At 45.8% G+C, this 20,210-nt stretch overlaps 1 protein-coding gene across 1 annotated transcript in view; it reads left to right on the plus strand.

The window, feature by feature from the left end:
- Nucleotides 1–20,210, plus strand: part of NBEA (neurobeachin) — an 822,532-nt gene that overhangs the window by 379,265 nt on the left and 423,057 nt on the right. The window contains exons 34-35 of the mRNA XM_006874376.1: nucleotides 9,005–9,066; nucleotides 19,160–19,224. Coding sequence (XP_006874438.1) covers nucleotides 9,005–9,066; nucleotides 19,160–19,224 — 127 coding nt within the window. The remainder of the gene's footprint in view (nucleotides 1–9,004; nucleotides 9,067–19,159; nucleotides 19,225–20,210) is intronic.

Below are 20,210 nucleotides of genomic sequence, written 5' to 3' on the forward strand. Positions count from 1 at the left end.
GAAGTGTCTGTTCATGCCCTGTGCCCATTTTTTAATTAGGTTATTTGTCTTTTTCTTGTAGATGTGTTGTAGTTTCCTATATATTTTAGAAATGAGTCCCTTATCTGATGTGTCGTTGCAAAAAATTTTTTCCCATTCTGTGGGTTCTCTTTTTACTCTTTTGGTGAAGTCTTTTGATCACATAAGTTTTTAATTTTTATTATGTCCCACTCATCTATTTTGTCTGTTTTTGTTTGTGCACTTTTCAAAATGTGTGGCAGTCTGTATATGCCCTGAATTAGCACCCTCACATTTGTCCCTATTTTTCCATTGATGGTCTTCATAATTTTGGGATTCACATTTAGGTCCTTAATGCATGCTGATTTCATTTTTGTATAGAGCCACACACATCATTCTTGATGAGCATTTTGGACTAAAACCTTTCTTGGGAGATGTCAGAGATAAAACAGACGTGGGTCTGTAGGCTTAGAATGGAAGTGAAACTTTCCAGGATCTGAAAGGCCACAGGGAGAAGAGATGCTGGTTGAGAGGCTGACACGGGACTAGCAGTGCACTCCATTATTAGCTTTAGTGAGAAGAGAATTGCAGGTGCAGATCATCTGTGACGACACTGTGCTTAGCTTGTTAGGTACCATGGAGGCATTTCCACTCACAGCTGCTCTTCTGGGTGGACTGAATGCAATGCCTCCCAGTCTTGCCTCCTTCTCACAGGCACTACTGTGTCTTAGCCCACTGCAGCCTGGGAAACCCCATGGAGAAGTTCTAGTCTGCTCTGTAGGGTCTCTAGGGGTCAGAATTGACTTGAAGGCAGTGGGTAATAACAATACTAGAACATTCTCTTCAGCTCAGCTTCGATCACTATCTGATCACTAACCTTTATGTCTGTAGGAACCATCACTGGGTAAGAGTTGTCATTTTTATTGCCATCTGTCATTCGTTAGGAAGCCTCGTGTGGTGCTGTAAGGTAAGCACTTGACCATAAGGTCTCTTTGAACTGCAAAGCCGGTGGTTCAAATCCACCAGCCGATCCTTGGAAACCCTATACAGGGTCTCTATGAATCGAAACCGTTTTGATTTACTTAACAACAACAAATCATTTGTTAAATAAATAGCTATGATAGACTCAGGAACTTTAGGTCTGTCATTATGTTAAAAAAAAAAAAATCTACACAGAAACAAAACCATACAAAAGAAAATGCCGTCTAGCACAGGAAAACAGCACATGACACCGAGTCCACACAGAGAGCTTACTTCAATTAATCAATCAAGAGGGTCATTTGGGGGTTAGGGACCCGTTTCTGCCCCCTTGTCTGTGCTCAGTGCAGACATCTAAATGTACCGTTCAAAGCACTGAGCCAGCCACTCCGTACAAAAATAGATCCCAGTTCTTGTGAACACATGCCATTTCCATGGGGAACGTGCAGTCTCAGATTACTTTGAAATTGCAATAAAATCAATCTTGAGTTTCCTTCCTAGTCTTTCTAAATACAGCTATTTCAAGTAAGACAGTATTGTGTACTATTTTCAGTTTCTGACTCTTAAAAAGCTAAATCCATGCTTCTTTTATTTTAAACAAGTGCCTGTAATGCTTACTCAAAGTTATAGCACCAGATACATTTTGTAATTCGAATGAGTTAGGATTTAAGAAAAAGACGAGAAGTAAATGTATGTTTCATAGCATCTCCAGGGCGTCTGGGCCACACTCCTGGGCTCCACACTGTGTCCACACTAGTGCACGGGGTCAATCCCACTAAGTGGAACAGAGAGGATGAACAGTGTCACTTTATTCAGATGAACTTTTGCTGATGACTAAATTTTCCACAGTCATGCAAAGCAGTGTTCAGTCTGCAGAGCCTTTTAAATTTTGAAATTGTAAACAATGGGTCATGGACTTTCTAAAATCATTTCTCCTGAAAGTCTGGCTGCTTTGAAGTCCTTGAGTAGCACAAATGCTTAAGCACTCAGCTGCTCACTAACGTCTTGGAAGTTCGGGCCCTTGTGGATGTGCCTCAGACGAAAGGCCTGTCAAGCTACTAACGAGAAATCTACTGTGGGAACCTGATGGAGGGCACTTCCTGTCTGGGTGCCTGCGTCTCTGGGGGCCCAGCTGCCTCCATAGTACACCGAAGGGTGAAGCAGTAAGGACAGAGACCACACGACCCGCAGATCCTTAAACACATCCCATCGGGCCTCCATGTACTCGGCAGGAGCCCACCCTGCTGTTAACTCCAGGGTCAGGTCAGTGGTTCGAACCCACCCCTGCTCCACAGGAGAAAGATGAGGCTGTCTGCTCCCATGAAGATGTACAGACTCGGAAACTCAGTAGGGTACAGGGGAGACCAGGCGTTCTGCTTCCATAAAGGTGACGCCCCTAGGAATGGCTTGTGGGTTCCTGGTGTGGCATTGTAGGAGAAGTACTGGACTGCTAACCACAGGTGGTCAGCTAACCCACCAACCACTCCTGAAAACTTATACAGGGTCTCTAAGGGTCTCAGCCAACTCCATAGCGCTCACCTACAGCAGCAACACCAACTCTGTCCTGAATGGTGGCCGGGAGCTGGAATCGATCCCACAACAGTGGGTTTACTATCCTCTTAGCTAATGAAGTGTCTTAACATGATCACCCCACCCCCACCCCATCCCTGCTTTTTCACTACAGTATCTGGCACTTGGAACACAATGCTTACTAAGTGCTTTTTCAATGAAGTGGTTTCCTCTCCTGAAAACCTCCCTCGTCCTCATGAGTTCACTCAGCCTCCGTCTGTCTGTCAGTCTCCTCTCCTGGAAGAAGGCCCTCCGCCCCCCCACCTCCCTGCCCATCCATCAGAGTGGTAGGACTCCCGTTTCCACACACACCTGAAGTCAACTTCCAGCAAGTCTCATAGTCTCGCTGAAAACCCACTTTCACCCCTACCCTGTGCTCTTCGGTCTCCCCATCATCCATGGAGAGGGGTTACAAAGGCCAGGCTTCAGACTTCCACTCACTGTACGCGGGGGCTCTTTCTGATCTTGTTCATTGCTGTAAGCTGTTAGCTTATTTGTTTTTCTAATTGGGGAGGGGGCAAGTTCCGAAAATAGAAGCTGTCTTCTTCCATTTGTTTTCAGTCACCGTGACCCTAGTAGCAGTGTGTGTGGGGGCTTTGATTTTAAGGAAGATGCTTTGTTCAGAGTCCTGGGGTGGCACTGTGGGTTAATGTGCCAGACTGCAGAGCTGTCTGAACTGCAAGGTCAGCAGTTCAAGCTCACCCGCTGCTCCTCGAAAACCCTATACAGGGTCGCTATGGGTCCGAATCGACTTGAAAGCACTCAACAACAACAACAACAACAACAACAACAACATGCTTTGTTCAACTCTGCTTTCTTGCTGCTGTGTGCCCTTGAGTCGGTTCTGACTCATACTGAGCCTGATGCAGTTTCCAGGGCTGTGAAGCTTTCAGGAACAGCGGCTGATGCGCTAAGATCGGCAGGCAGGCAGGCAGGCAGGCCGGCCCAGCAGGTACTAATACAGCAGGCCGCTGGCTCAAGTCCAAAGAACCAGAGGTCGGAGGACAAACCAGTCCCAACAGCTCTATCTGGACCTCCTCAAATTTCTCCCCCCTAATTGATTGTCTTTAGGACTTGTATCTTAGCCACTTGGAAGATGTTAATCACTTGTTGTTGTTGAGTGCTGTCAAGTATGTTCTGATCCATAGCGACCCTGTCTAGGGTTTCTGAGGTGTAGCTGGTGAGTTTGAACCACCGACCCTGTGGCTCAAACTGACTCTGCAGTCCAGTGCCTTAACCGTAGCAGACGTCATCTTTCCACAGGGGTTCATCATCTGCTCAGTAGCTCTGGCTGGACAGTTGCCCTCACAGTGGAGCATGGTCCTTCCCAGACGCCTCCTTCCTCGTAGGCCCAGCAGTGGGTATTGCCTACGGGCCAGCAGACTGGTCAGCGTGTGTATGGTTATGCTGATGGGGACAGCACCCCGGTCCCTCCTAGGTAGCTGTTGGTGAGCATAATGTGGACAGCTCCTCTGAGGAAGGCTACCCCGCCCTTTTTTATTATTTAAATAATGGTAGCATGATACCATATAACAATATGTGGCCATTTAACCATTTTTGCTTGTATACCTCAGTGGCAGTAATGCCATTGATCGTGTTGAACAGCCATCAGCATATTGTTCTGAGAGCCGCTTCACACCTAACCGGAGGACATCACTATGGGATAGAGATAGAGTGCTCACTGGCCCATGGTACTGCTTTCCCTGGGTGGTGCTGTAGGATCAGCACTGGACTACTAAATGCAAAGTCGGCAGTTCAAACCCACCAGCTGCACCTTGGAAACTCTGTACAGGGTTGCTGTGAGCCAGTACCAACTCAATGACTCTTAGCAACAACAGTAATGGATTCTTCAAGGAACCGTGGTGACAGTGTGGGTTAAGCATTAGGCTACTAAACGCAAGGTTGGTTGGTGGTTTGAACCCATCAGCTGTTCCTTGGGTGACAGCTGTGAAGTCTGTTCCCATATATATTGATATTGTCAGGAATCCCATGGGGCAGCTCTGCTCTGCCCTATAGGTTTGCTTCTCAGAATTGACTCAAAGGTGTGGGTTTGGGCTATAGATGGTTCATCTTGAAGCAGTATCATTTCTCATTGTATTTCTTTCCATCTTTATTCACCTGTGAGCTTTCCCCTAGCCCTCCTGACAGGCCAGCAAATATGCCCTGTACTCTGGTCAGTCAGCCCCTAAGTGTCGATGGTGAATTGACCCTGTAGCTCGGCACCAGAGTAAAGCGAGCTCCTTAGGCCCTACTCCATGCAGGGACTGAGGCAGGCCGGGCCGATCCCTATATCTTCTCATGTCTATCTGCCCAGTGAGACGTGGTGAGAAGTTCAAAGAGTTAGAAGAGATTCAAATGAGTAGTAAACCAACCCAACCCCACTGCCTGTGAGTTGGTTCCCACCAACAGTGACCCCATGTGCAACGACCCTGAGCCATCCTCATCATCCACCTCCATGTTTGAGCCCATTGGTGCAGCCACTGTACCAGTCCATCTCATTGGGGGTCTTCCTCTCTTTCACTGACCCTTGTCCCTTCACTTTTCCAAGCATGATGTCTGTCTGAAAACATGTCTGAAGTATGAGAGACGAGTTTCTCCATCCTTCATCCTCCCTTCTAAGGAGCATTCTGGCGGTACCTCTCCCAGCACAGATTCGTTCCTTCTTTTGACAGCCCATGATACATTTAATAGTCTTTTATAAAACTCGACATAAATTTTAGACGCTCTTAGATTCAAATTAAAATATAGAGCCCTTGGTAATGTGTCGATGGTGTGTCATTTAACACTGTAAGCGTCTTGATGTTAACTCTATACGAGGCCATGCCGGCAAGTGTAGGAGTTGAACTGATGATACTTCTTGTCGGTCACAAACTGTAAACAGCCTATTAGAAACATCAAGTCTGAAACCACTTACCTTGTGGAGATGCCGTCTCAGAATTGACTTGTAGCAGCTCCAGATAAAATTGGGTTTCTTAAATTGATAATTAAAGTGACATAAAATCATGGTTCTTACCCAAATCTAAAGTTTTCAAATTCATTAAGAAGGCTATGGTGTCACCAGACATGCCTTCCTTCCTCAGTATGCTTACTCAAACACTGGAGTTTACCTGTTTGTCTCAGCAACACAAGGAGACTTCACAAAGTTTGTGGAAAAATGGGATTAAGGAGATGGAATCTTTCCAAGAACCTTCTGAAGCCCTCTCATATTTTTGTTAGCACTTAGAAATCATTTTGATGGAAGTGATTCTGTACTTTTAAACGATGGGTAATTCTTCCAGAATTGCCTCAGTTCACAATGGTGTTGTCAAGGTTGGCTGTCTTTTTAAATTAAAAAAACCAACAACAACCTTTTGAAGACAATCCATTAGTTCATTCTGTTCAAGACGAATTAGGCCCACCGTACTCGTGAAGTTGAGTATTTGGCTCTGTGAAGTTGAAAAAACAATAGCCTTTTTCAAAGTAATGAGAGTGCTGCTTGCAAATTGCAGTTTTGATACCCTCCCACTTTGATGTTAATCCTTTTGAACAAAGCTTACTTAGTTGCAATGAATGTTCATTTTATATTTTTCTTTACATAGCGTTTTCTCTTACAAGTTCAATAAACAAAACAAGAAAATGAAAGCAATTAAAATTTTCCCCTAAGTTCTACTTGAAATTGTTATCTATCAAGAAACCCTACTACAAAGAAACTGTGTAACAAAATCAAAAGCATAAAGAAGACCAGGTTTACTGATTTGATAGCGACCACTGGACGACAGAGACTGGCCCCGGTCACCCTTCAGGTCTGTAACTGAACTCACCTATGTGGTTCCGTTTTCAGCCAAACAATAGATAATTCTACCAGGGCTCAAGAACACTCATGATGTGTATACACACCAGGAAATGTCAACCATTTGAGATCAAAAAGGCAGTGTTTACCAATGGACACAATTCCATTGGGTGGGGAAAGACGGAGGGATGGAAACCATCACAGGGAGGAGGTGGACTGAGTGATGTTATATGGATTGTAACCACACAGATGAACTATGATTTGTTGGATGTCAACTGATGATCTGCTCTGTAAACCTTCACTCAATTCACAAGAAAAAAGAAAAAGAAAGCGTAATACACATGCATTTGAACTGTGGTATTGACAAAGAATATTGAAAGTACCGTGGACTGCCAGAAGAACAAACAAAATGGTTGTTGGAAGAAGGACAGCCAGAAATGTTCCTAAGAAGTCAGGATGGTGAAACTTAGAATCTCATACGCCGGACATGTTATCAGGTGGGACCAGTCCATGAAGAAGGACATCATGCTTGGTAAAGTGGGGGGCAGCAAACAAGAGAAAGACCCCCAATGAGATGGATTGACACAGTGGCAGCAGCAGTGGGCTCAAATGTGACGTCAGTTACAAAGATGGTTCAGGACCGGGCAGTGTTTCGTTCTGTTGTGTACAGGGTCTCTGTGAATCAGAACTGACTCATGGCACCTACCCACAACAACAACAACAACAACACAGAAGCCGCAGTGAGCCATCTTTGTTAACACCAAAGCATGTCAAACGTTGTGGAACAGGTAGGTGTTCATTTCATCAGTGTGCTATGCTCAGCCCTGAGGCCTCAGACTCTGTTTTTCTTTGTCCAGAGTTGAAATTGTGGAGTAGCCAACAGGTAATGCATGTCCCATGAATCTTCCTGACTCTCTGAGCCCATGAGCACCACAATTGCTGATCAATTACAGCTGTTGTCTCTTAAATGAACTGCTCCCATCTGCCTCTGATTTCATTAGTTAGCTGTCTGCTGGCGCATCTGATAAGACGCGATGCTAGTGGCCTTGTACAGCTTGTTCTCTGTCGGTACAGTAAGGATTGGGTTGTTAGCAAAGTGGGCACAGAAGGGCCCACCCTAAATACACACACCAGTGTCGGGAAGGCACTTAAGACTGTTTAGTCAATTTACCTCAAGACAAACAAAAGCGCTGGTTTCGCTCAACTTTCCATTTAGCAACAACTAATGTAAAACTGTGGCGTATGGACACCTCTCCTGGTTAACACTTGTCTGCAAAGCACAAGAAAATGCGTCTATTCACAAAGTTACTTTCATTTAAAACCCAGGGGAAACTTTAAAGCATGCCATCATGGCGTTGTTGGCTCATCCAGAGGTCCTGGTGGTACTCTGGCTACATCTTCCTCTCTGTTGGCATTGCTCTGACCAGCCCTTGTACCTCCTGCAGTGTTACGTAGCTGTCGTCTTTCAGTGGGGGAACCTTGATGAACGCTTCATGTTTCGGCTCTCATCACTCTCTGTCACAGAGTGATGAGAGTAAAAGGAGACCAGATCGGTGAGGCTTTGGGCTGCTAACCACAAGGTTGGTAGTTCAAACCCACCAGCTCCTCTGAGGGAGAAAGCTGAAGCTGTCTGCTCCCATGAAGATTTAGTCTCAGAACCTGTGGGACCGCTCTGCTCTGTCCCGTGGGCTCACTGTGAGTCGGACTGGACTCGCTGGCCGTGGGTTTGTGTTTTGGTGTATGTGTAAACGCACTTAGCACATCTCCTAGCTCTTAGAAAGTGGTCAGTGAGCAGAATCATTGATTCTCTTTGGTACGATATCTCTCCAGAGTGTTGATATGCGGAATACTTGGAGATTTTTCAGCTTCCTTTCTTGGTAAGTGCCTTCGAGTTGATTCTGAGTGATGACGACCCTGCATGGGGTTTCTGAGACTGGAAATGTTTACGGGAGAGGAAAGCCTCATCTTTTTCCCCACTAAACTTCATTTTAGCAAGTGTCCTGGGGTGGCGCTATAGGGTAAGCACTTGGCCACAAACTCCATTTGAACTACAGGGTCGGCAGTTCAAACTCACCAATCCCTCTGTGAAAACCCTGTACGGGATGGTTATGAGTTGGAACTGGCTTGATGGTACCCATCAACAACAACAACAAAAGTTGTTTATGAAATTTGTTTTGTACTGTCTTCAGAAAAAACAACACCTGACAATCTATGGGGCTAAGCTATATGTAAATTACTTTTATGCTGCCTGTTGGAAGAAGACGCAGACAGTCCTCCACAGATACCAGCTCTCCACTCCAGAACAGTTGGTTCTTAGATGTCCTGGGACTGCCCCTGAGTTTTGTAAACAAACCCTATCTATGGCTGTCACCGCCTCATAGGAACCCTATAGGACAGAGCAGGCCCACCCCACAGGGCTTCCAGGCCGTGACTCCTCACGGAAGCAGACTGTCTCCTTTTCACCCTCAGGACCACTGGAGGGTTGGTAGCAGCCGAGCACGTAACCACTGCAGCCTCCGGGTTCCTTGGCCATGGCCTTGCCTTGTGTAAACACGAGAACTGTTCTGAGCAGAGAGTAGTTGCAGTCTGCTGTCAGTGTTTAGTACTCGTGTCTTGTGACTCTTTTGCTCACACTTGATCATGAGTGAGCAAGGCTGAGTGCTGACCTGTGTCCCCCTTTGTTCCCTGCAGGCCTGGTCTGCATGAAGTCCAGCACGTCGGTGGTGGAGCTGGTCATGTTGCTGTGCTCTCAGGTACGCTGCTGCTGAGTCACGTCGCCGAGCGCCGCGCACTCACACTGGGAACAGATGGGCCCGGGCCTCCGGGTGCTCTGAGAGCTCCCTTCTCTTGTCTCCTTCACATGGACACAGCTGCCCCCCGTAGAAGCCAGGCTGCTGTTAAGTGCTGTCTAATCGGTTCCAACTCATGGCCACCTATAGAGGGAGGTTTTCCAAGAAGCGGCTGGCGAGTTGAAACCGCTGACCTTTCGGTTAGCAGTCAGTGCTTATGTTATCAATGTATTCCCCCTCTCCTGCTCTCTGTAACTGTGTCCTTCCCTACCACCTTTGCTGGTCTTTTGTTTCCCCTTTCGATTTATCTCTACAAGTAGGTCTCTCCCTGTGCAATTTGGAGACCCTCCTGGCGTCCCACGGACATTAGCCACCATGCCGCAGAATGCCTTCTCTGGAGCCCTGTGGCTGCTCCCACTCTAATAGATTAGCGCCCTCATCAGTTAGGATGGAAGGGGGGAGGGATGTGAGGGGACACCTTGCTGCTTCCCTTATCCTTGTGTGTCAGTTGTGTGCATCAAGGTGAGTCCTAGAAGTCTGCTCGTGCTCTTCAGCTCTCATCATCAGTGTGACCAATATAGCATTGCCCTTGTCGGGTATGCCTATTCCTTCATAGCAATTACCAGCAACTACAAATGGTCGGCACTGCACTTTCCCGACAATTAAAATGGGCAGTGAGTGGCCAGCCTTCTTGGGGCTCTGTCATATCTCTAAGGGACCTGATCATCAGAGAAATGCTAAGCTCTCCAACAGCAGAATGAAAAGGAGTTTAGACAAGACTGTAACAACTGTATTCCTCAGTTCCTCAACCAAACACAAACATATCGACGCTGTCTCTGAAGTCGGCCTAAACCCACAGCTGCATCCCAAATAAACATGGCATGCGTTCACTTGATGCTTTAAAACGCTGGCAAAAAGGAACGAAACCACGACACCAACAAAACAACACCAGTAACTTACCCACTGCCTCCCATCTTCGGGCTTACTCCTGTCCAAAATGGATCCACAGGGAGCAGATTGGGTGCATTTGCCTCCTTTTAGCCAGGAAGCATAGGGATGAAGAAGAAGAGGAGAAGAGAATTCCTTCAGGGGTTCATCGCAGGCTGCGTCCAAGTCCTGAGTTCAAGGAGAAAGCTGGGAATCTTGTAGGTTCATGATGATGTGCATTGAAAACCACGACAAAAATACTTTTACGGAGAGAAATAACCTGCCCTTCCTCATCCTCCGGCCCCGGGTGGGAGTGCAGCACAGAGCACTGAGGATGGCTGTACCATTAGGCTCTGGCGTCTTTGATGGGCTCATTGTCTAATCATAGGTCTAACATTACTCATTTACTGGCTCCAGGAATTCCTGCCATTAAGGGCCCTAGAGATGAAACTTTGCCTCAGATATTGATCGAGAGGAAGAGTGAGAAATTTAAGCTCTTCATGCAGTGCACTTTCTTGCCATATTCCACCGAAGCAATGTTATAAATATGCCTCCTGGTTTGATTTTCAAGTTGCATTTTTTAAATAATTCAGAATGTGTTTAAATATTTCAAGGGGTTAATTGATTCCTGTACTTCATTTAAGAAACTTATAAAAATGCGGACTCCTAAAAGAAGAAGGCCAATTGTTATTTTCTGTGAAGCGGAAACATTGATCTCCAGATAGAAATACGGTTAAAGAAACAAAATGAGGAATCCTCTGTCAATCATGTGGAGGTGTGTGGGGCTGGGGGCCTCCACAGTGTCTGCTGTGAAATTCCACTGTGGACTTCAGCAGCCTTTGTAAACCCTCGGATTTCAGGGCTGTTTCTCTCTACGACTGGATTCACGGTGGATGGTGTGTGGTTCTCACCCATTAGTGGAGTGACCACAGCAGCCGCAGCCTCTGGAAAAGAGATCTCAGTTAATGATGTCAAATGCTTAGCTCGCTCCCCACAGAGCCCAGTGCTCCTCTGCAGGCCTTCCTGTGTCTCTTCCCCCCTGTGGGAGTACTGCTGCTCTGTAGGCTGCCTCTGTGCCACAACAGAAACAGACCTTGGAATGGTCCTCTTGGTAGCCCAACCTTTGGAGGGGTACCGGGAGGCCTCACCCCCACTGCCCTGAGTGGGCTCCAGCTCGTAGCACCCCTGTAGGACACAGGGCTCCCACAGCTGTTTTCTTGATGGAAACAGACTGCCTTCTTTCTCTCTCGGAGCAGTTGGTAGGTTCTAACCACCCACCCTGCAGTTAGCAGACAAGTACTTAACCATTGCGTCACCATTGATGCAAAGAAAAACAAACACAAACAAAAAACATTCAACCCAGCAACTGCTACTGAGGCAATTCAACCACCAACTGAAGGTTAGCAGCCCAATGTTTAAGCCAGAGCGCCACCAGGACCCAATCCTGGATCCGCGGTCTTGGGATGAGCCATATAGTCGTGCTCCTGAAATAGTCATAGCTCTGAATTACTAGGAGCAGTTGGTAGGCTTGAACTGGCAACGTCATCCTTATCAGTCCAGTGCCTATCTGACAGTGCCACACCAGAACTGCTGATGTGTGGATCTATACACGTACACACACACAAACACAGGGGTAAATGCAACACAGATTTTATTCTTACTAGAAAACGGTTTTCAGTGCAAAAGGAATTTTCCAGTTGACTTTTTTGTGTAAAATTGTTTCCTTTTCCGAAGTTGACCCATTGGCGAGTGGAAAGGACAGGAGAGGCAGCATTTCTTGTGATGTTGTCGTTGCTTTGTTTATCATGCGCTGCCGCATGTGCTGTGTTTGCCTTTTCCTTTGGCAGCCGCACGCTGACCACACCAGACTAGGAAGGTGGGCAGCTTCTCTTCCCTCTTACTTGAGTTCCTCAAGAAACTCACTGTTGCCAATGGTCTGTGTCCAAAATATGGTCTCCATTTACATGTGATCATATTACTGATGTCTGAAGGCATATGTCATGGGTAATTCAGCTCATATGGACAGCCTTTTCAACTCCGAGGGACAGGCCATCAAGTCTGCCGCCCACCCCACCCCAGAGGAATCTCAGGGCTCTGAGGAAAACATATTTGAAGCTTTTAAAGTGCTCTTATAGTCAGACTAATATACTTGATTTTAAAAAGATGTTATTCATTGGGAACAATAGATTTATTCCACAATAATCAAAACCTTTTAACTGTTACGTTTTCCTGTATTCTGCAGAATTCTCTTTTCTGTGTGGCTCAGAAAAATTTAAGCATTACCTCTTCTTGTTTTGTATTACTGTTACATAAGAACTAGGTCATCAGAAAGTTTCTGGAAAAATGCAATGAAAAGAAAATGGAATTTGCCACAAAATTTTTGAAGTCCCCCCTCATATTTCACAGTTAGCAGCATCTTCAAACAAACCCAAAAACTTCCTATGCTTTTGAAATGAAAGGACTGAAGTAATTCATATGCATTGTATGGGACAAGCTCCGCAGGTTTTTAGCTACAGTGCTTCCTGCATGCTCTTAAATCTCTCCGAGTCTGAAATTGTCCCTTCTGTCCCCACTTTATGTTGGTTTTGCTGCGTAATCAGATGTGATAGAGGGGCTTCATGTTATTTCTGGGTGTGCCTTGTATTTCCACGACATTATTTCTTCTAAGTCTATTGTGTTCCTTGATGAATAGCAGACTCCATTTTCAAGGAAACTTTTTAAGGTACCTTAATAGTTTCTAATTATTTCCAGATTTTCTTTCTTTCTTTCTTTTTTTTTTTAAAAGGAAGTCTCCATGAGAGGTACTTTAGGAAAAATGGAGTGATGCTATCCGATGGGATTCTCTTAAGTTGTTATCAGCGAAGCTTAGCAGATGCCACTTCTGTTTTCCTGTGCCTGATCTGTCCATAGGAAATGTTTTATAAAATGAGAAATTTAATGGGAAAAATCCTCTCTCTGCATCTTAGTACTCTCAGACTTGGCGCACTGATGAAGCAAATGTATGTTTAATCAATCATGTTTTAATCTCATTAAACATTCATATTTGTAGAAGGAGCACAGAGTAGTTGTCGCGGCCTCAGGCCTCTCCGTCTGGGCTGTGCGTCTCAAGTTCCTAGCAAGCATTGTTGTGTGGTTTCTGTCGGACTTGAATCTCTTCCACATACCTCACATACTTGAATGAAAAGAAAAGGATTGGGGTGACTGCAATGATATGATCAAGGCCATACCCCAGAACTTCTAACGACAACACTTGGTAAAGAACCACAACTGAGGAACCGTCTTTCTTTTCCGACGAACTCGGCCTTTGAACGTAGAAAAGTCCTGTCTTTTCTCCAATTTGATGCAGTTTATTCCCATGAGTCAAAGAGAAAGGCATCATTTTTTTTTCTTTCTAAATGTTAATCCACCAAAGATGGAGAAGTCTATGTTGTTGTGTGTCGTCAAGTCAGTTCTGAGTCATTTTGACCAGGTTGCTATGAGTTGATGCTGACTCGATGGCACCTAACAACAACAAATAGTTTCTGGGAGTCCTGGTGTGGCTGCTCACCAGCTGCTCCTCGGGTTGAACTGCCAGCCTTGTGGTTAGCAGTCCAGTGCTTACCTTACAGTGCCACGGATCTGAGGTTTATAATTGTTGTTTTTGTTGTTAAGCATCGCCGAGTCCGTTCCGACTCATAGCGACCGTGTACAGGTTTTCTGAGAGTGATTGGTGGGTTTGAACTGACAACTTTGCAGTTAGCAGTCCAGTGCTTACCCTCCAGAGCCACCCCAGGACTGTTAAGTGCTGTTGAGTCAATTCTGACTCATAGTGACCCCTATGCACAGTTTCCAAGGAGCAGCTATGAGACTGACCCACCGATCGTGTGGGTCACAGTGCATACATCTTGGGACCTTGAACATCTGCTGCTGGTGGTGGTTATGTAATCAGTACTGAAAGGTTCTAGGCAGTAGATTGTTTCTCTGTCCTCCACTTCTTATTAGATGTATATACTCGTGTTCAGTTTATTTTAGTTCCACTAGGAAGATTGTAAATATAAGAAAACAGAGGATGGACTAGATGTGTTTTCCCCTTAACATCTGTGGAAACACCATGAATTTCTAATTTTTATGATGAAATATCACATCCCACTTAATTTGATTATTACATTTAATTGTTTATTAAATTTTAAGAATTACGTGAATTAATAATTATATGCCATTGAATCATTTAATGATTTTAATGAATAAATTATTAATAATGAGTTGATATGTGACTTATCCCATGACTACTTTGTGTTTTCGCATTGAGCTGGCTACTACCGAATTGTTGAAATGGCTTCAGTTTCTCCAGGGTCCAGTGGGACTGAGTAGCTGGGTGTGAAGGAAGTGACCAGCAATGAAACATTCGGGCACGATGTTTAAATCGAGGGTAATTGAGTACTTGGGAGAAAGACCAGGCTGGTTCTGTTCCTGTAAAGATTTCTAGTCTCGTGAATGCTATGCAGGGCCGCTGTGAGCTAGAGGGAACTCGATGACACCTAACAACACGCACACAACGTAATCACTGTGTGCCTGGGTCTGATTTAGAAAACAGACAGTGGTGGGAGGTCCCCTGCTTGAAGCTAATGAAGGACCCAGAACCATCGTCATCTTTTGACTCCAGTTTCCCACAACTCTCACTCACCACATTGCCGGGGAAGAGCTGTTGGTAGGGTAGAGTTGAGGTGCTTCTGAAATGTGCTGTCCTGGGACTAAATAGTACCTACCAGTTACGTGGTGCCCACTGGCTGTTTAGGTTCTGCCATTCTTCTGGAAATGACAAGCCACTGTGCCCTTCCTGGGCATCGGGCAGACTTCAGTGTTGTCTCTGGGAGACACCTGTGGCCGCCTGGTGTTCTCTGCTTTCAGCCCAGATCCATCTGACTCCAGCAGTGATATGACCACAGAAGCATGGCCCATCCAGGATGCCGGCCACTCACTGCTGGCTGTGTCCACTCAGCTCAGGAAGGCCAGGCTCTTCCTGTTCTCAAGGGACTTATGACCCCATGAGGAGACAAATGTGCCAATAAATTACGACAAAATCTGTATTTCAGAAGAAATGGTCATATGATTAATACAAATAGTGCTCAGTGAAGGAAAAAGCCTTTATTCCAATTTCTGTTTTCAGAGTTTGTTTTGTTTTGTTTTCTTTATTACATTTTATGAGGTATAGTTGGCCAGGAAAAGCTTTGGTTGTGATCTTATCCTTTTCTGTTGGTGGCGGGTATTGGAAATGACCCGACAATTCGGACCCACAATGACCTGTGTAACAGAGCAGAAACGTCCCCCTGGGTAGTGCTGGCTGTCGTGTGTCTCCTACAGCACTACTGCTGAAGCCTGGGTGAGCTGAAGGAGAGACCAAGGGGCCTGCTCCCCGTCACACACCTGTCCTGGCTCACTCCACACACACATACACACCTGTCCTCGCTCACCCTCCACATCACACACCTGTCCTCGCTCACCTATCACACACACACACCTGCCCTGGCTCACTCCCCATCACACACCTGTCCTCGCTCACCCCCCGCATCACACACCTGTCCTCGCTCACTTATCACACACCTGTCCTCACTCACCGTCCCCATCACACACCTGTCCTCGCTCACCCTCTGCATCACACACCTGTCCTTGCTCACCTATCACACACCTGTCCTCGCTCACTCGTCCATAACACACCTGTCCTCACTCACCTATCACACCTGTCCTGGCTCACCCCCCCATCACACACCTGTCCTCGCTCACCCTCCCCGTCACACACCTGTCCTTGCTCACCCTCCCCATCGCACACCTGTCCTCGCTCACCTATCACACACCTGTCCTGGCTCACCCCCCCATCACACACCTGTCCTCGCTCACCCTCCCCGTCACACACCTGTCCTCGCTCATCCTCCCCATCACACACCTGTCCTCACTCACCTATCACACACCTGTCCTCGCTCACCTATCACACACCTGTCCTCACTCACCCTCCCCGTCACACACCTGTCCTTGCTCACCCTCCCCATCGCACACCTGTCCTCGCTCACCTATCACACACCTGTCCTGGCTCATCCCCCAACACACACATGTGTCCTCGCTCACCCTCCCATCACACACCTGTCCTTGCTCACCCTCCCATCACACACCTGTCCTCGCTCACTTTCTGTATCGCATACCTCCCTTAGTTCACTTTTTTCTCTACTCGCCATCTTGTGTGTTTGCAATCCAGTCCTATGAGCTGTACCTCTGCCAGCAAGTCCAGGAATTTACTAAAGATGCGAACCTAAAATCAAGTCTTTGTTCCTTTTACAGCCATCATTCCGAAATCAGTAAACAAGCTTTAAACCCGCATTCTACCCTGGCACATTCTGATACTAAAAGCTGTACTCTGATCTGGAGGTGGTGATCATGTGCCGTGGAGTCACTTCTGACTCTCAGTGACCCTGCAGAGGGTTTCTGAGGCTGTAAATGGTTACAGGAGTAGAAAGCCTCCTCTTTCTCCCCAGGAAGCGCTGGTAGTTTTGAACTGCCGACTGTGAGATTAGCAGCTCGGCTTTTAACCACTATGCCACCAGAGCTCCTTATACTTAATCTGGTGAAGGCAATTTTGTCCCCACTCACTTTTAAAAAAAAAAATTTAATTTAAAAAAAGTGCAAGTTTTGTGTACATCACTAGCCTATGACATATATTTGTTTAAAATTTACAAAAACAATGAGATTAAAATGAAGAAACCTTATGGAAAATCTCAGCAAATAGCTGATGAAAGCATATGCTGAAAATGTCTGTCTTCTGACTCCATGTGTGGCTTTCAGACTTTCCTTCTCTTACTCTTCAGTTGTACCCACCCTCTGGGATGTGGGAGGCTCGAAGGGGATGGAAGCTTCAGCACAAGCAACCCACTGTAAGCACAGACTTCCCATGGTATTTTTAAATGCATGTTTTACAATAATCTCACATATTCGGCACCCATGGGAACAACAGTTAAGAAATCAAAAGACTCATTACATTAGGCAAATCTGCTGCAAAAGACCTCTTTAAAGTGTTAGAGAGGAACGGATGCCTCAGCCCAGCCTTGATATCTTCAGTAGCCTCCTATGTATGTGAAAGCTGGACAATGAATCAGGAAGACTGTAGAGGAGTTGATGCATTGGGATTGTGTTGTTGGTGAAAAATATTGGACTGCCAGAAGAACAAACAGATTCGTGTTGGTAAAAATACATAGAAGCCAGGATGGTGAGACTTCGCCTCTCATATTTCAGACATGATTCCAGGACCGATTAGTCCTTGGAGAAGGACATCATGCTTGGTAAAGTGGAGGGTCAGAGAAAAGAGGAAGCCCCTTAACCAGTGAAATGGGCACAATGACAGCAACGGTGAGCTGCAGCGTATCACTTGGAGGGATGACGAGGCTGGGGTGTCTTTCATTAGGGGGAACATGGAGCTACGATAAGTCCTAACAACAACAACTACAGCAAAGTTCATTGGCAGCCCCTTTCGTTTTTATAGCTGTGTACATAACAAACAAGATGGGTACATGCTTACGTATGTATAGTTACATAGCCATAGTCACAGCCACCAAGTCAGTCCCAACTCCAAGTAAGTTTTCGTACGATTTCTGAAACTGTAACTTACAGGAACAGAAAGCTTTGTCTTTCTCCCATGGAAAAAGTGTTGGGTGGGTTTGAACTGCTGACCTTATGGTTAGCAGCCCAACACCTAACCCAGAACGCCAAGAGGACGCCTTGTGTTAATACAGTTTCATTGTTGCTAAGTGCCGTCGATTTGGTTCCGACTCATAGCCATCCTGTATAGGGTTTCTAACAAGTAACTGGTGGGTTTGAATTGCCAAACTTGAGGTTAGCAGTCCAATGCTTATCCTACAGCACCATACCAGAACCCCTTTATGTATGTTCTATAAATGTACAGACAGGTGGATACATGCTAAGTGTTGATCAAGAGTCCTGGCTACTATTCTCAGCGCTTGGTCCTGTAGCACCCTGTGCCTGTGTACTGTCTCCACAAACACATCATGCACATACCTGCTCCACAAATTCATCGGCCCCGCATGTCCAGCTCACGACTTCTGTTCCCTTTACTCCCAGTTCTTCTCTCCCCCATCACAGAGGTGCCCATTTTTTCCTTCGAGCAGATTACAGCCCCCCTAACGGAGTCGATTCCGACCCGTACCTGATAACCCTGCAGAGGGTTTTTGAGGCAGTGACTCTGTACTGGAGTAGGTCGCCTCATCCTCCTCCCGCGGGGTGGCTGCTGGGAGCCACTGACCTTCAGTGAAGAGCCTAGCACCTAACCCACAGCATGATCAGGGCTCCTTTTAGTTCATCATTCACGGTGACCCCAAAATCAAATCAGTAACAAGAGATTACGTGACATTTTACTTTTGTTTTAGTACTGTGCTTTGATGTGTATTTGTTACAAACTGATGATGCGTGGGTAACATTTCTCATTTCTTCTTATGTAACTTTCTATCACTAGGAATGCGCAACAAACAAACAAAAACAAACACAGAACATTTCATCTTCCAATTAAGCTCAGTGTGGTGGTGGTTATGTGCCGTGGAGTCAGAACCCACTCATAGCGACCCTGTACAAGGTTTCCGGGGCTGTAAATCTTTATGGCAGCAGAAAGCCTCATTTTCTCCCTCAGAACCACTGGTAGTTTCGAACTGCTGACTTTAAGGTTCGCAGCCCAATTCGTAACCACTATGCTAGCAGAGCTCCTAATTAAGCTCAATAGATAACTTATATTTCTAACTTTCATTTGAAAACATCAATGAGAAATCTGATTCAAGGATGCGAACTTTTGGATCCCACCTAGTCCTGGTCCTTGTAGGGTCTTTTCTGGAGCAAGCTCTCAGCCTGTGACCCCTTTTCCATCTTGTCACCATCAAGCCCAGGATCTCCCAGGAACACAAAAGCATCTTCTGAAACTAAGTGATAAAAGGCTACTTGATGTTATTGCTAACCAAATAATGTTTGTTATAAAATCACATGAAGGGGTTTTGAAATCATCCCATGTGGAAGTTATTAACAACATCAGTATGATTCGTGAACCAGATGTTCCTCTCCTTGGCATGTACATTGCTCTTACCCTTGGTTTGCTCTCTCCCTTTAGGAATGGCAAAACTCTATTCAGAAGAATGCAGGACTGGCCTTTATCGAGCTCATCAATGAAGGAAGGTAATGATTGTACAATCTTGGAACAAGTAGTCAGTGTACACTTTGTTCCAGTGGGCAAGTGCTTCCTCTGCCATCTGTCCCCCAGAAATATGCAGGAAGACCTTCTGATGAGAGAGTGTATCGTGCACCACGTCAGCTTTAAGCTGGCAAATCTTCAAATGCTAACCGATTCTTTTCTGCAGGAAGAACATGGCACACAGTAAATAAAGGAGCAGGCTTTCTCGTGGTTTTGTGAGCTCTGAGCTCAGGGTATAGTTCTTTTACACAGATCGAGCGAGCCCAGTCTGCAGGCCCATCTACCCGTCCATCTGCTTCCAGAGCGGTGCTGACTGCACCATGGGCCGGTCCTCGCTCACATCTAGAGCGGGATGTGAACACTCCAGCCCTCCCTGTCTGTCCCACCAAAAACGTGAAGGAAGCGCAGCTTGCTAGAGAATCCACAGATCCCACAGACAAAACGATGTCACAGCAAAATGGCGTGTGAGCCCTCGTTTTTGTCATCTCTTTGTGATAAATTTGCTGCCTGGGATTTTCTCGGTGGTTTACTGGCAGTGAACACAGTAAAGCGAAGGTCGCTGCCTCAGTGACATTTAAGAGCCATGTCCTCTGCAGCTTGCTTTCTTGTGTCCCCGTGGCTAGTGCAGTCTGGGCGGGATCCGCTGAGTATGTTGTAATCTCTGATTTGTGAGGCTACTCACTTTCCTGGCAACCAGATTTAATTCAGTTCATAAGGAGATAAACTTGTCTTTAATGAGGAGGGCTGAGAGAGAGTATTTTACAAGATCTCCTTTGAAAATTAGTTTATAAATGCTATAAAACCCCATTTTTTAAAAACGCAAAGTTGATTTCCTTTGGTTTTCCCCATCTTGATAATATTTCCTGGAAAGAAGGCTCTGTCCTTAGAAAAAATTGCTCTTATTGAATATTTCTGATTTTGATAAATCATGACCTCACTGTTTTTTTCCGCCATAACATAGTAGATATAA

The sequence above is a fragment of the Chrysochloris asiatica genome, unplaced genomic scaffold (assembly GCF_000296735.1).
Source record: "Chrysochloris asiatica unplaced genomic scaffold, ChrAsi1.0 scaffold00272, whole genome shotgun sequence".
Taxonomy (NCBI): domain Eukaryota; kingdom Metazoa; phylum Chordata; class Mammalia; order Afrosoricida; family Chrysochloridae; genus Chrysochloris; species Chrysochloris asiatica.